General features: G+C 42.4%; 1 protein-coding gene across 3 annotated transcripts in view; it reads right to left on the bottom strand.

Annotated features, from left to right (window-relative positions):
- uvrag (UV radiation resistance associated gene) overlaps positions 1 to 16696 on the bottom strand; it is a 65786-nt gene that overhangs the window by 38096 nt on the left and 10994 nt on the right. For 2 of the 3 annotated variants that reach the window (XM_028983839.1, XM_028983841.1), the window contains 7 exons: positions 12746 to 12851; positions 9822 to 9948; positions 5627 to 5711; positions 4233 to 4320; positions 3360 to 3420; positions 2009 to 2074; positions 1008 to 1173 (listed from right to left, as the gene is read on the bottom strand). In XM_028983839.1, coding sequence (XP_028839672.1) covers positions 1008 to 1173; positions 2009 to 2074; positions 3360 to 3420; positions 4233 to 4320; positions 5627 to 5711; positions 9822 to 9948; positions 12746 to 12851 — 699 coding nt within the window. The remainder of the gene's footprint in view (positions 1 to 1007; positions 1174 to 2008; positions 2075 to 3359; positions 3421 to 4232; positions 4321 to 5626; positions 5712 to 9821; positions 9949 to 12745; positions 12852 to 16696) is intronic. The other variant, XM_028983840.1, reaches the window with a different exon arrangement.

Below are 16696 nucleotides of genomic sequence, written 5' to 3'. Positions count from 1 at the left end.
GCATGGTTACGACAGCAAAACACAGAAAAATAGTCATTTTGATGCAGTAGCCGTTGCTGTAATTGCAGTGCCCATACGTGTTGGCATCCAAAATGGCAGCTTTCTGGACCCCAAAGGCCTGGCCTCCGGGAATGAATTTAAACTTCCACACCTCCACATCCCCACACCTCTGGTAACCATGGCAACCATTGCATCAGAACATCACAAATACAGCAAGTCCATGCACTTTCAGGAACTTGCAAAAAACAAAGCCATAAATACCACAGTGAGTTCAGAACATACCCCTAGGTTACCAGAGTGGGCTAAAGAACCTGGGAAGAAAAAAAAACACCGATTGTCTGGTTGAGAGCGTAAGAGAATGTTGGTTGGTCCAAATATGCCACCTGAAAGTTTTCTTTAGGGGAAACTCACAAAAAGTCAAACTTAATTCAGTCTTCTTTACAAAAGAAATCATTGTATATTTATTCTGAATATTGGAGTAATCTGTAAGAAATTTAAGACATTTCTCTCATGTATCAACAGACTTAATCACTCTGGATGAACTCCATGAAATTTACCTCATCAAGCACATACTCAAGTATATTCATTAATTAGGCAGGGTCTCTCAATGACCTCAAGCGGTTTACATGTTCAAAGAACACATGAGGGTTTTCCAAGAAGCTCACTGTACACATACAGAGTAGAAGATCGGAGGGGATTATTTATTTCCTAGGCAAATGCAGCGCAGTAAATCTTCAACAAGTGGATCGGTGGAAAGCTAGATGAAAGCAAAGGAAAAGATGAGAGTGTATGCACATAAAAGCGAAGCCCCTGTTGAGCCTGACATGCGTTTAAATTTGAAAGAAAACCATGACCAGGTCCAAGCATCCTTGTCCAGCACGTAGACACTGTGCAAAACATATTCTAGCTCAGGAATGAATGAACAAACTGGAGTTCATGAAGTGTAGTGAAGAATCTCAATTTTTGTCATCTCAATTTTTTGAATATGTATTGAAGGTGGCACTCACTCTCGCTCCTTCTCAGTCAGCTTGTCCGTGATTGTGTCCTTGATCGAGGACCGTGAACCTTTGTGGATTACCGGATACCTGAGCGGAATCTGCAGGAAGCAGGAAATCATCAGGACCAGGTGTGCCGTGTAACCAAGGGCAACCGCCAGACTGCCGTCGTCTTTTGCTGCAACATATACACACACACAGACAAAAAAAGGACAAACATAAACCAATAACCCTCCGACAAGACATTTATTGGGGAGGAAAAAGTGGTCAGAGATACTAAGCATACTCCTAAATACAAATGGGCTTTGTTTTCGCTCTGTGAAAAATGAGAATTGAATTAGCAAGCTGTTTACCACCAGGCTCTTCTTACTGTTGGACAAAAGAACAGGGCATTCCATAACCTTAACGCAATCTCATTCATCTCCGCTATGGGTTAAAGCAAAGGACACAGTCTACTCAAGGGCACAAACTGTTAATGTTAGTGTTTATAGTCTAACCACATACTATTAAATCAGTCAAGTGTGCACAGCAAAGGATCATTTACTCATACCAATGGTTTTATAACAATCTGTATAGTATGAAGACAAGGCACTTAAGAACATGAGAGTAGGCAAGTGGAGAGTGGTTCTTTTGCAGAAAAATAAATAAATTTAAACCAGCAACACCAATCTTGCAATTAACTGGATATTTGCTTCACCTTCAGAAAATGCTATACATAACCAGAATGCTTGTATGATGACATACAAGTTCAAATCACAAACTTGTTGCCTAAGGAGAATAAGTATTTGTTGCACTGCTGAAATCCTCAAGCCAAAACTACCAAGGTGTCAGGCAGCAAATCATCCAGGTTAGTCACAGGTTTAAACAATAAAATTTTAAAACAATTTAAAAGAATCACTGGATCAGTCTCACTTTTCTACAGGCAATGAAGATTGTGCAACTGTACATGCATCTATCTGTAGTCCACCTCTCAGGCCGTGCCCTGGGGGCCCTAACATGCTCAGTTTACTTACTAGAGCTCAGCAGACATACTGGATATCGGAGGCATGAGGTGGCCATTGGTTCATCAAGTAAATTTGCTGGAAGGACATACAAATGGGTCTGTGTCTAGCTCCTATTCACACTCTCAAAACGCACAGTTTTACTGGCCCCACCACCCACATCTATAATAGAATATCTGTAACATTCTAATTTGCAGTTGTTATTTGAAAAACGTATTAAAAGGAAGTAAAGGTTAAAATGTAAAAGCACAAAACATCTGTGGTTTCAGTTGAATTAAGCAGACTTCTGGGTATAAAAAAAAAAAAAAAAAAACTGGAGGTCGGTAAGTACATGTGATGGTCCTCATAACAGGTGTGAAATGGAAGGTGCCGAGATGCTCTACAGCCACAATCTGACAGGCAAAATGGAAGATAAAGGACACACCAGGCAGAGCAGGAAGCTGTAGCCTGGCCACTTACAAGCCTTTGAAGTAATGGTTCACTGGCTAGACACGATGTGTCTAGCAGGAAACGAGCAGATGAATATAACACCCCTAGCCCATTACTCTGGTTTACTCATCACATTCCCCTCCCAAAATCACGTTCACATTCATACGCCAGCACAAAACAAAAGCATAATCTGCTTTTATCACACCTGTGCACTTAAGTCCCCAGACTTCCGCTGCTCCATACTAACACAGGAGGCCACAAACCTGAAGCCCATCAATCACGGGTTTCGCCGGAGCTGACCTACACTGACGCCTGCCTCCTTACGCTACAAAGAGAATTCGGAGCTCTCCTGCGGGCTTCCACCCAGCAAAACAGGAAGCTCTATCTACATTCTTCTTTGACAGAGAACACTCCTGGTGTTTTGAGAGGGAAAACCACAGGGGAGCTAAAGGTGTATAGATGTAAAAAGATGGAGAAAAAGTGGGAGGCTGAAAGAGGGCAACAGGAAAAAGTGAAAGTAAAAAACTTTGAGGGCACATGACTATACTAAGTGATTTGTTTAAACTATTGGTAATGTCCCAGGCCAGTTAATTCTGCTGCACTATAAAAGCATTCAGTTTATGAATTTATATAATTTATGCTAAATCATGCTAACTTACCCAGTGTATGCGACAAAAGACAAGAACTTTCCCGATTCATGTATTTGAAGGCTCACTAAGCTATGAAGCAAAGGCAGGATCGTAAAAACAAATGCAGTTCACTGTATCTGGCACTAGATTAAATTTTATGTAATCGCATTTTTAGTGCTGAGGGGGATGGAGGTGCTGGCAGGCCAGGTAAGCCTTCACCAAATGCTCCGGTTGTAGAGCAGCAGACTGGAGGGCCTGGTTAATAGTGGGTGTGGTGTGATTAGACAGAGCAGTGCAGTAATTACCTTGAAAGTCCTCAGAGTTGGGCAGCTTCACACCACATATGACATAATCTGACTGATTGTTCTGTGAAAACAAAACAAGATTAGGTTTAACAAGCAGAAACACAAAGCGGCATCTGTTACTCAACATGAATGTGAATGCTAAAAGATAATAAAGTCGACGCAAATCTAAACTGAATGAGCACCAATTAACTACTTATCATTGCACTCCCTCACAATCTTCGGAAAGGCAGCAGAGAGGTTGGTGCCTTATTAAAGGGAGTGAAATTGCGGCTGTTAGTCCACTCAAAACTGCTCATCTTAGCTCAGACTCCAGGCTAAACTATTACTTTACTTATCTAAAGAAGCCCTGTCAATTCTAGAGGTGTAAGGTGTTAAGGCAGGAATATGCTTGCTAATGACTATGTACGCAAGTATGTATGTACAGCCGTGGTCCGTATCCTGAATTCTTTGCGTGGGTTTTTGTGCACGTAGTCAAAAAATAACAGAACTTATACGTATATGTATACGGATATGGATGCCATACCTGCATAATTTTACAGGGGCAGTGTTGCGAGATGTCTATTAAGATACAGGTATTCATTCATTTATTTGGTTTGCGGCCTCGAAACTGACTCCTGGTGGTAAGGAGTACACACTGCAGATTACGAAGCACAGTACAAACGCAAATATATCAGCACAAATGTTAACAACGCAACTGTGTACGGATACGTATACATACAGCAAGTATATTTCTGTCGCTAATGGGAGATTGTATGAGAAGGCAATATTATTAATAACAGTTACCCCTTACTAGAAAACTACAAAAGCAAAGCTGGCCCCATTGCTGCAGTTGAGAAAGTGTAGTATACTGTATTGTGGAAGGTGAATTATTACCACATCTATGGGGTAAATGTAGGACAGCTCAGCTAGAAGTTGCCGACGACGAAAGGTCAGTTGTGCATTGGACTTCAGGAAGAGTTCTCTGAGGGAGAAAAAAAAAACAGACTAACAATTAATCTGGTGTGACTGCTAACACATTATTTCTTCTGCAATACAAATAACTACTCATCACACAGCCTCCCAAATGTGTCTTTCATTGCCACCGACAATGATGAGGAAGATAACAATAGAGCAAGACACAGAGGGCTTAAGTACAGTGCTGAGGGAGTGTGACTAACTCAGGTTCCTTATTTATTTTGGATGCGAGGATGGAGCGATAAAAATCAGCAGCTCTGAATCATCTCTGCAGTAATTAGGAATATAACTCAATCACATCAAACTAAATAATTTAGTGCAAGGACAATAATAGAATTGCTTTTGCTTCAATATCTCTTTATCCTTTATTAAAGGAGAGACATAATGACTGAAATACTTTCACACAAAGTCTATAAACAAACACACACACACACACATTCACCTATAAGCCATTACATTATGAGTTATTTTGCTGAATTTCAGCTAGAATAGTGAGTGGATATCAGTGGGTGTTGGTCGCCCATGACCATGACAAACCCTTACAACTTGCCTGTTCTTCCAACGTCAAGGGCAAAATATCTAAACCCTTTCATAAATATTAAAAAAGAAGATATTATCCTGCAAAACCACCTCAGACAGCCACTGCCAACACAGGAGAAGACATGGCAGATGGAAAGTGATTGAATGTGATGGTGACTGCCTGTGTAGCCTCTGGTTGAGGCCTCCCATCTGCCTCTCATTTCACTGCCTGTAGGCCTTCAGTGGCTGAGATCTGAACCACCACCATGACTCCAGCATGATCAACTACAATGTCCAGAATAACCTTACAGCAGCATGCTGCATAAGCAGTATTTCACTGTCCAAGTAAAAGCCTTATATCCAGACCACGTGGTGACCTGCTTCCACTTGGGGTGAGAAAAAAAAAAAATGTTGAGTGACTCCTGAGTGTGCAAAGAATATGAAACCCTAAGGTTTATGGTACTGATGCCAGCTGTGAGAGCTTTGTTGTTCAGGACCCCAGGCTACGATTTGCTTCATACAGCACGTCAGGTACTTCTCAGACCAACAGGCTCAGCCTACCCAAACAAATCAGACATGCTTTGACACAATCGGCTCTCTGCTGGGGAAAACATGCGGGACAAAGCCAACAAGCCTGCTTTCTGTGCGCACAGCGTCATCTCCCAGAAGCAATACGACAATCAGCAGTGCAGTGCTAGACGTTGACATTTTGTGTGGGCAGCCTGGGTGATCTTTCACAGATGCAGGGGAAGAGAGGAAAAGAGGATGACTGGTAATTAGAGGCTGGCGCTTACCTTTTGGCAGTGCATTCTTTCTGCTGCCCAGTCAGCGACTCCCGCTCTGCATCTAGACTCTGGTGTTTTGTTGAGAAGGCTTCCTCTGTGGGGAGGGAGGGAAAGACAGACAGACAGAAATAACAGGTATGGTCTAATGTATTTGCGCAGGTGTTTGGGGTGTGTTTTGTCATTTCACAATCTCCAGTTAGGCACGGCAACATCAAATGGCAGCACGAATCACGAAAAAGAAAACATTTCCTTTTGTGGGGACTAATTCACAAGAAAAATGCTTCTACCGCTTGACTCTTTTTGTTTTGCAGACACCCTGTAAATGGCTTTTATAAAAGCTTTTATATCAGTGGGGTTGATTCTTGACACACACTAATCTTATATGGCTGTTAAATATTCTATAGTCAAAAACGTAGAAAGCGCTGACTCCAGTGACCTCCTTCCAAAATGCACTGCAGCTTGTGCCTCGGGTGGCCATGGGAACCGAGCAAACAAGAAGCTCAGGCATGGGCTCTGGAAAGGGACACTTCATCTGATTATACATGGCAAGATCCAATCTGTAGAGATTAGTGTGGTCTGAGAGGATTTAAAATGCTGTTCAAAGGGGATGGAGGGTACCGCACCTGCATTGGTTCCCGCCTTAACTCGACCAAACACCCCTCATCTCATCAAAGAGCCGCCCGCCAAATGCAAACACCAAATCCCGATGCATTCTTTTGTGTGCATGTGGACGTGTTTGCCACACACTGTTAGGACATGCAGCTCTGCGTTAGCAGATCGGTTTTATTCAGAGTCATGTAGTCGAGAGTTCCCGTCTTCCTACAACCTTTATGTTTCAAGTTACAACAAGAAGAATAAAACCATCAGCAATGTCTTTCTAGCTTTGCATAATAATCCTGCAAGTTTTGCTGAAAAGGAGGAAAGCCTGTATAAAAAGAAACAAAAACCAAGGGAAAGGCTGGAAGAGATTCAAAATAGGCGGAAGAATGTTCAGATGAGGAAAAAGAAAAAAAAAAAGTCTTTGTTCTGACCCATGCTAATAAAAGCAGAGTGAAGCCGTGTGGACCAACTACTCTTTCATAAACCTCCTCAGCTCCAGTCCTCCGTTTTTCCCTTTTACAGCCCTGTGAGGTCCTGCCATTCTGATCAAAGGATGAAAAGATGTACACTGAGCTCACACGTCTGCTCATGCTGGGGTAAAGAAAGACGAGAAGACTGAATTAAGCACTTCTGCAGACATGGTTTGTTGTTATGAATGAATGTACACCAGTACAAATATTACACTGTGGCACTAGGAAATTGGAAAAACAAGGAACTTTTAAAATAGCCATTGTAAATATTTTATTGTTCGAGTAATCTACTACATCCTTAAGATAACACAACAGTTACTCCATACCACTGTAGAATATTCCACTTAACCGAATTTAAGAAATGTAAGCATTGACTTCTGCAACTGCAATTTAAGAATGAAGCTTTGACTTTATTTCCTTTATTTATCACAGTTTATTTATCACATCTTCTCCTGACTAGAGTCGCTCCACAGAGGGAATCAGGGAACAATTCAGATACATTTCACACTATATCATAAGTCAAAATGAGTCTGATGACATAGAAATCTGTTTTATATGGCCTAGACTGAGGATAAAAGGACTCACAGCTAAGAATTTGACGCGAAGGATCATGTACAAGCACACAAGAAAGGAGAAGCATGTAAATACTTGTATTGTTCTTGACATGGTAGTCTGCTGAAACTTTGTGGGAAGCATCTCCAGGAAGGCACATAGTAGAGAAGCTGACGATTACTGACAATGAGATAATTACAATGTTGTCTCGCTAATCTGGCAAATCATGACCTCAAGTACATAATGCTTCTGCTTTGATCTGACGAAGCGACACAGCTTGTGCATCTGGCAATAAAGGCTAAACTTCACTTTGATTTCCCTGGGGCGATGATTTAACATGCAAATGCAATATCAATTCACTTCCTGAACAAAGGTCAAAGTGTCATCCACAGTGCCAATGCTGAACGCGCACTTATGATCAACCTCAAACTCATCTCAGGATAACAAGTGACCTGAGCAGGTAATGACCAGTTTGCAGTAGGTGTGTGCACCAATTTACACTTAATGTGCACATTTTGCCTTCAGGAACTTGTGGACTTAGGCAACTTGACATTTATTGGTTTGCCATTGAAGCAGAAGTGAGAGAATAAACGCCATTAAAGATGATGGCAGCAGGATTTTATATCAATAATTAACAGCATGAAGAGCCATAACACAAGAACTAAGAGAAAAGACAGGAGACAGACCGTCTCATTTAATGATCATGTGGTAATGGCCAAAAAAAATCTTTTAAAAGCTTCGAAATTCTGTAACTGTCTGCGTTGTTTGAGGTTAAATAGAGCATGTGAGTACTTTAAGTTTAACAGATGTTTCCGCAATCGCTTTAAAAGTTTGGGGGATTATCAGTGGACCAATGAGAAGGCTTTACTGGATCTTTACAGCAGTCTCTTTTCTCTTGTTAAAGTAGATTGGTGCAGTAACGTGCAAGGAAGTACTAGACAGGAACACTGAGGAACCAATGGTCCACTGATGGTCCTCAATTCAAACTGTATGAAAGCTGCAGGTGCTAAGGTGGGAGTCCTGCTCTCACCACTTCCATCTGTCGCACGCACTCCCGCTTTCATTCTTTTATAAATGTGTTCCTTTCGTTCCACTCCCCAAGGAGATGTTTAACCTCAGAGAGAGTGGGGTGACGTCAGACGTTTCTCTTCTGCAACAATCTAAGGGCAGAGTCCTGCAGAGAGGAGAGCTGAAAGACATTTGTTAAGGTCTGTCTCAAGGAGGACCTCTTCCTGAACCCAGAAAAATCCAAGCCTGGGGGTAGGTTAGCAACACAACGCATCCTGGGCTGCGGGGTGTCGAGGGAATTCATCAATAACCGCTGACTCTCTCTGAAAGTAAGAGCGTGAGAGACAACACGGCAAGATGCCCTACCCTCTGGTCAAACACTGGGCTGAATCAATCACCCCTCGCCGACTGCCCACCCAGCTCTTAACCCAAAAGGGAAAGGGGAGGTAAATTGAAGTGGGGAGAAAAGCATGAATGATGGCTGTGTGTGACAGATGGCTTCGTGAAAACCTTAAGTCCTAAATAAACTCCTCTGCACTATACTACCCACACTAAGATATGGGCATCCCAGCTATTGACCATGACATGCTTAGCCAAACATCATGCACAAATTCACACTCGCGCAGATTGCTGACATTTGAAATGCGCCGAAAGGTGCCCTGCTGAGAACAGGCCAGGGGACTACAACAAAGCTAACATTAAAAAATAAAAGACATATACGCCCGAGGCCAATAAAACTAGTATAAAAGAAAAACAATGGGAGAGAGTTAACAGCATGCAGATGATTTATAGGATTTATGCTAGTCAAGTAAGTGTCCTATAGTGTGTGTGTGCGTTTCTGTACATCTGCTACCCCAAAACAGAATCAGACCTCTCAGCATAAAGTTTTATTTCCCAACGGACCCAATGGATATATGGCCATAAAGTGGCCAATAAAGCTTGGCCATGTATCGCAGAGCTGATATGGAGTTTAGGAGCCGTATAAATGCTTCTTAAGTCGCCCTTGGTGGAGGGCAGCTCTCCTCTACCGGGAGTTGAGCTGGAGCCAGGGAGGATGGTGGAGAGAGGGAAGATGGAGAAGGAAGAGAAACGTACATAGCAAAAAAAAAAAAAAAAAGATCCTGCCAATGATTCTTTTTCATCAACGTTTTTTTTCCATAAATTCTCACACCATGAATCTAGAATGCAGTAGAAACTAGATTGGTTTTAAATGGTTTAATTTCTTCTGACTTGGGGTTGCTTGATATTGTCAAAAACAATGATCAATTATTTCAGACAAATTTTAAAAAGCCTTGTTTATTTAAAAAGGGTTACTCATCCAATCTTTTTTGAACTTTGTAGAATTTTTGTAGACATTTTTTGATCTTTGTAGTTAAAATTTGATCTCCTGTATTGTATGTGGTGTAGTAGGTATTATGAAACGGTAAGAGAAAAAGGGCTCAGTTTACAGGAATGAGAAGTTGTGGATAAACAGGGGTTTGTGTTTTGTGAAATCTGACTGATATATGAATAATATTAACATCAATATCTGCTATGAGGGAGAACGCAGACTTATCAATTGTATTATGGTTTACCTTTCTTCTGGAGAAGCACCCTCTCCTTGTGTAGCAATTCCATCTCCCTGGATAGAGCCCTCCTCTGCCTTTCCAGTTCACTGCGTAGAACACTGATCCGCAGCTGCATGCACTCCCTATCTTTCTTCTGCAGGGAGAGAGAGGGAGAAGAGAAGGGGAGGTTACAAAAAACAAGACCAGGAATGAAAAGGAAACACTTGTAGTTCAGAAGAGCATCTTGTGCTTCTCATTACCCACAATCCCTTGGTCATGGTTGCCTTCAACCGCGCAACCCCTCTCAGCACTCTATAGACTATTCAGTTACTGAATAATTCAATCCATGCTTCCAAATCTGGCTAGCGCTGGTCGATAAAGGCTGAGACAGACATGTATTCAGACGCTGACCTCAGAATTAAAACACGAGACCTTCTTGAAGGACATTAAGATAAAGAAAACAAAGGGCAGATCTCAATGAAACCCAGATATCAAAAACATCAAAGACTTTGATGGAGGGAAAGCTGTTAAAATAGGTAAAAGAAAAACGGAAAGGGGGGATGAGGGGGTGGAGTGAACTGTATGTGGTGAATGTTTGCATTCCTGGCAACAGGATGTGCTTGTGAATTCAAAGTGAAGCTGACAATTTAATCTACTGCTCCAACTTGAACTTCCAACTATCAAACTAGACACGGGCCTCTGAGTCCTCACGTATGCCTTCAACCACCAGGAGAAAGGCTGGATTGTATAAACCCGGAAAACATGGGGCGATGTGCTAGGACACCCTGAAGATTGAAAAAGTTGAGAAATACGCTAATAGCAACAACGGAGCTCATGGGGTGTTGTATTAATTGCAGCTGTGCATAATAGGCAGTCATTTTTCACACCAAATTCAAAACAGCCGGAAAAGCAGTGAAGCAATTTTTTAAGCAAAAAAAGAGCTTACTCGTCCTATTATACCTTTTAAATATTTTCTCACAGGACTTTTTTTTTGTCTTTTACTGAAATAGTGAAGTGTAAATCTGATATATTTCAAGACTCTACGTGGTTGTCGGGTGGCATTATATGAATAAAGTGTATAAAGGAAAAGAAACATTGGAGAAAGTGGACAAAGACAAAAGCTTAGACCACCACAGAGCTGCTTTTTACAACATATCGAAAATATATGAACACACAATATATGGTACACAAATAAAGCAAATGATGATAAAAATGAAAGATGAAAGCAAAAGGAGACAAGGCATGAAGAGTGTAAATATATAATAAAAAATAAGGGTGGAAAATAGAATTTGGCAAAACCACACACAGCCATTTTCCCTGGACTCTAGAGCCTGAATAGAAATGTCAGGGACAGGTCATCAATCCCCATCTCCTACACCAACAGACTGCCTCTCTATCAAGCACAGATCTAGAGCTCATTGGCTTTCACATCTGTCAGATGGCTGGGCACAAATGAAGAACAGCTCCAGTGCTGAGAGAGGCAGACAGAATTAACACATTCATACACACTTATCCCTTTCTGAATTAGTCCCCCTTATTAAGCATGATCCGTATCTTAATTCACTGCTGGGGCATCTAAATGCATGACAGGGGTGCGACTCAAGGTCATTTCATTATCTCCCAGATCAGATCCTCTTCAATCCAAAAGCGAGGAATTTTAACCTTGTTAAACAGAGAGGAAACTAAACAAGCCTATTTATTTTGCCAACTGCCTCAAGCGAAGCTAGAACCACACAACCAGAGATAGTTCCCTCTCAAGTGACATGCACACAAATAATACACCAGTGCTATCATATTTATTTATAAAAATATGGAGAGAGGTTCTCTCACACACACGCACACACTCGCTTTCTCGTTTGCGTACAAAAACACACAGATGCACATCTACCCGGGATGAAAGCAAATACAGCTTATCTGGGGGTCTGTGATCTCTTTGTGGGAGAGCACACGGTGTCAGTTGGAGAGGGGCTGATAGAGCCTCCATCCCCTGAGTGTCAGGGCCCTGATGGGGCAGGAATGCTGCAGCTCGCGTGTTAACCTGTGGAAGCTTTGGCACAAACCCAATCCCCCTGACCGCTTAACTACAGGGGCTACCACCTATCGGAACCTCTGAACTCAAGAGTATCAGTGTGTATGTGTGTGTTTACCACCACTGCAGAAAAGTATGTGGCAAGATAACCCTGTAAATAGGTGGGGCTCGTCTAGCATCAATCTCAACATTGGACAATTTATCAGAAGATACATTGTTGGTGGAGCTGGGTTCAAAATTTGGTTTAATTTGCTTGCATTATGCCTCAAACGCCCTGCAGCAACATGTATATTGAGAGACAGATATAAACAGCCAGCCCAAAAGCAGGGATCACAAGCAGCTGAGAGTGAGTCACTGTGTGTGGGGACAACCATTTGTTCCAACAGGTGGAGTGACAGTCACTCAGCAGCAGCCAGTATCAAAGGGAGAAGAGTACAGCTGCTAGAGTGAGAAAGAGTGTGAGAAGGATGGGGGCGGATGTGTGTAGATGCCCTTGCCCATTCACAATGTACATTTTATCAGCTCACTCAAGAAGATGTCCGACACTTTCTTTTTTTTTTTTTTAATTAATGGATCCTGGACACAGTTAGCGTCTCAAGTGTCTTTCCTGCACAAGGAAAAAGGGAAGCTGCCTTTCAAAGCACACATTTACTATAAACAAAACATTAAAACCTAGGATTATGGCAGCGTTTTTACAGCTGCACGACGGCCAGTTCCAAAAATGTTAAATATGCTTTCTTTTCTTTCGTTTTGTGTTCGAGGAACACGACAGGATCAGTAGATCCCTCCAAATGTGGGATACAATAACTGCCTGAGAACCTAATGACATATTTACAAGGATTGGTCTAATACAAAGGATACAAACAGTGTTTTTTGGACTACTCGATAAAAGCGGCCTGTGGACACTTTGAGGAGCACTCACCCTCTCTGTACAGGCTGCAGTCGTCCTCAGCTTCTCCTCGATCTCCCTTCCAATGTTCTGCACGGTCACCTGGGTCTGCTTGATGGCTCGCTGAGCTGTGTGCAGTCTGTGAATGCAGTAGAAGAGCAGGGAAGAGAGAAAGCTGCTTTTCAGCGGGCATCTGGATGGGGTCAGGGCAACCCTATGAAAGTCAAAACATTTTTTCCAAGCCTTGAACTTTGACTGAGGCTTTGAAAACATTTTTCCATTGTGCTACAATGAGGGGTTCATCTTGGGGACGGAGAAAGAGAGTGAGGTCACCACCAACATCGGAACCCTTTTCTAATTATCATCTATCCCAACTAAAAAGTAAATAAAAGAAGCAAAATGGTCAGAGACCAACATTGGAAATCCCACACTTTCTCATTGGTTGTTTGGAACAACAGGCAGTCTTGACATGCTTCCACACGCATCTTTATGGGCTTGTTTGCTTTTTGCTGATCAAGATCATTTACATAATCTGGCCTGCATTTGTCCATCGGATAAGCAATGTTTATTTAAGTTCAAAACAAAGTCAAGAAATCTAGATGTTAATACAGACCCTCAAAATCATTACCAGATCTCGCAGCAGGGCAAATCAATTTTTACAGAAACGCAGTGAGACAAAAAGCCTTGACTTACAACTTTTTCGTTCTGGCCATGTTAACAAACGCCAATGTCAAGAGGTCAAGAGACAATAGCTTAGCATCAACAATGAAGACCATCTTTTAAACCTCGCCAGTTGTTTACACTTATTTATTTGAATCTATGATCAACAACTGAGGAAAACTAATCCCAACGTTATTGCAGCCATCCATCACACAGTTTGGTTTAACTTCAGAGAAAGACAGCTCCCACAAAGATGGGTTCTCTAGACCCTACTGCCCTGGCACATACAAAATCTAACATAAATATAATATAGCATAAAATGCTAAAGATGATGAAGTAGTCATTATAATAAGAGAATGTTTCTCTTATTATATTTATTCTGTGTTTGAAGCTGCATTTTATAGTTCTGATGTATTGCTGGGCTTGATTCCAAACTTCCCCCAATAAAGCTGGTTTAATAAATGCATGCAATTTATTAGTTTGAAGAATGCCTTTGAACATCGTGTCTCAGCACTAATCACCAGAAGTGGCCACACACTGCAGCCCGGTGTTGGTTTATCGTTCAGATGTTTGCTATTTAGCAGTATTTCTCCTTCATCAACTCAACGTAACACTTTAGACAAAAGCATCATTAACACGGCTTCCACAACATTTCCCCCATCCACTTATTCCCCCTTTCTTTCGCTTTTCCATCTTTCTCAGTCTGCTGTTCACAGCTGGTGCCGCAAAAGGATTAGCACATTCTCACGGCCCTCCCTGCCTGAAGATCCAGGGGAGCATGTGGCCTGTATTAAAATAGCTATATGGCTGCGTTTTTTTGGACCCCATTAAGGCAACGGCTGACTTCCACCCAAACCACGCTCTGCGTTGCGTTCCCATCAATGCAATGACCTCTCGACCTGCCAAAACACACATTTTCATAACTAATAGCCACAGATTGCAGGGTTCCTGCAACAGCTTCTTTTAGGGCTGATTTAGGCAGCCTTGGCGGAACCACAAAGAACATTTCAGGGCTTACCATGTGTAATAATTCCATATTGTTGATAGATCTCCCTGTGATGTTGCAAGCTTTTCTGTAATCTCCACATCCGATGGGCTTTTAAGAAAGCCACTGCAGGCCAGGTATGACAGGTCTTCATTTAGGTACATCTCAGTTCCAACATCAACTGGTGATTACTGTTCCATTTTTCAAATATATGTAAACAACCCCAACAATTAAGACCATATTAATTATGATAATCTACATTAACTATAGATGGGCAGTGATGGCCTAGCGGGTTAAATATGCGGAACCAGCGGGTTCAAATTCCGAACCGCCTCAGTGGTGCCACAGAGCACAGTACAGTCCCCACACACTGCTCACTAAGGTAATGCAGAGGACCTTGTGCTGTGCTGCAGTGTTTCACAATGACAATCGTTTCACTTTCATTCATAAACTAGCTTGATGTCATTTATACACAGAAGGCCACAGGCACAAAAAAGTAGTTGCAATGAGATTAGGATACACCACCCCCTATTACAAAGTTAATGTTGCTGGCTAAGTTGCATCTGCATTGCTGATAGAGAAGCTGATAATTGTTGTAGCAGGAACTTCCAGGGGTTAAGGAGCCTCCCAATATGAGCAGGTGTTAAGCCTCCCACCTCTCCATCATGCTAATAGCAGCCCCTCAACCTGAATGTGGGAAACTTATGGAAAAATATGGAGACATAAACACATCTTCTCATCTCCACGATGACCGCTTCCCGCTGCCCGGGATACAATGAGTCCTAACTCACGGCTACTTTTCAACACACACCATCCCCCATGACAGCCTTTACTCTGCACGCTCCACGGCGAGAGTGGGACAAACTTGCTTGCCACGAGTGGCCTGATAGCGCTGCTTCGGGCTGCCGTGATGGGACAAGGCGATTGCTCTTTGGCACGTCAGGTTAAAGCTGATGTGACAGCTTTATCAGGGACGTTGATTGTGATGCAGGGTTGAGATACAGGCACTTCCCCGCGGTGAGTGGCAGTTATCTGCATGCACGTCTGCAGCCTTATCAGGTTCAGGCCGTTGGCGGCTTCCACCAACGGTGTGAATCACAGCCGCTAACCCAGCAACTGAGATACTACTGAAGCACACATGCGTTATCTGAAATCACTACTGTCTGTTAAAGTAATGACCAAACAGATGTGAAAACAGGAAAAGACATCACTTCATGAATCACAACCATTCATCAAACGGCACAAACATCCGATTCTAACGAATACACAGAAAACCTAGACAAGATCAATGATATATACAGCAATGAGCTTTCAGTATGTTTTCTTCTGTTCTTCCCATTTATTTCCCTTTTTCCATTCACTGTCCTATCGACCAGGATGGTGTGCTGTGGTGAGGAAAAATGGCCTTGGCGAAGGAGCTCCTCATTAAAACTCTCTGACCCCTATACACTAATAATGGCTTCCAGAGGAGACGAAAGGAGACGAGTCAGAGAGTGAACTATTCTGTTCGCTTCCTCCCTGAGCATCGTGTGAGCATGGGTGTTTACAGCCAAGCTGTTTATTGCTTTAGTCAGTCAGCACAACATAGCAGAAGAGAAGCGCTGCCTCTACGTAACGCCATGTGTCATCTGGTGAGCAGAGACCGTTCAAAAAAAAAAAAAAAAAAATCTGATGCCTGACCTCTGGTTAGAACATGGAAACAAATGGTTGGGCCACTCCGACAGACACGGGTACATCAAAACCAACAACACTAAACATGCATCAACATGAAATGTGCAAATTATTTATCGTGGTCTGCTTTTTCCATAGGACACCACGCTCGGCCCCGAAAATTGACCAAAAACCACAGGAGTACCAGCAAATATTTCTACTGATTTTATTTATTTTTGAATTCTTCCTCCTCACTTTTTATGTTTGGAAAACCACTTACAATAAGAACGGGATGCTACATGGAGTTCGACAGGGAGGCTGAAGAGAAAATAAACCAGGGTCTGCTTGGTTCAGTTTGAGGCAGCACAATTAATTTCAGCAAACGCAGCCGAAAACGTTTGGAATACGGCGTAGAGAACGGAAAACAAGAGAGACAAAAACAGAACAAAGGACCAACAGACAAAATACCTGGACCTCCACCTAAGAGACAGGGAATGTCAACACACTCAAGTCTGTCCCCCCACACCTCCAATTTCAGCATTGTCTTCTCGGCGCTGCGGACAGATAAGATTGCCCCACCCCCCCCCCCCCCAAAGTGAAAACATTTTGCTTTGCCTACATTTCAGGACCCTTTGCCTTTGATGGATGGAAATGGTGCCTCGGCCAGTCGAAAGTAAACCACACTTGTT

Source organism: Denticeps clupeoides, chromosome 6 (genome assembly GCF_900700375.1).
Source record: "Denticeps clupeoides chromosome 6, fDenClu1.1, whole genome shotgun sequence".
Taxonomy (NCBI): Eukaryota; Metazoa; Chordata; class Actinopteri; order Clupeiformes; family Denticipitidae; genus Denticeps; species Denticeps clupeoides.
The sequence above is the reverse complement of the archived record's forward strand: the minus strand, read 5'-3'. Positions and strand labels throughout refer to the sequence as shown.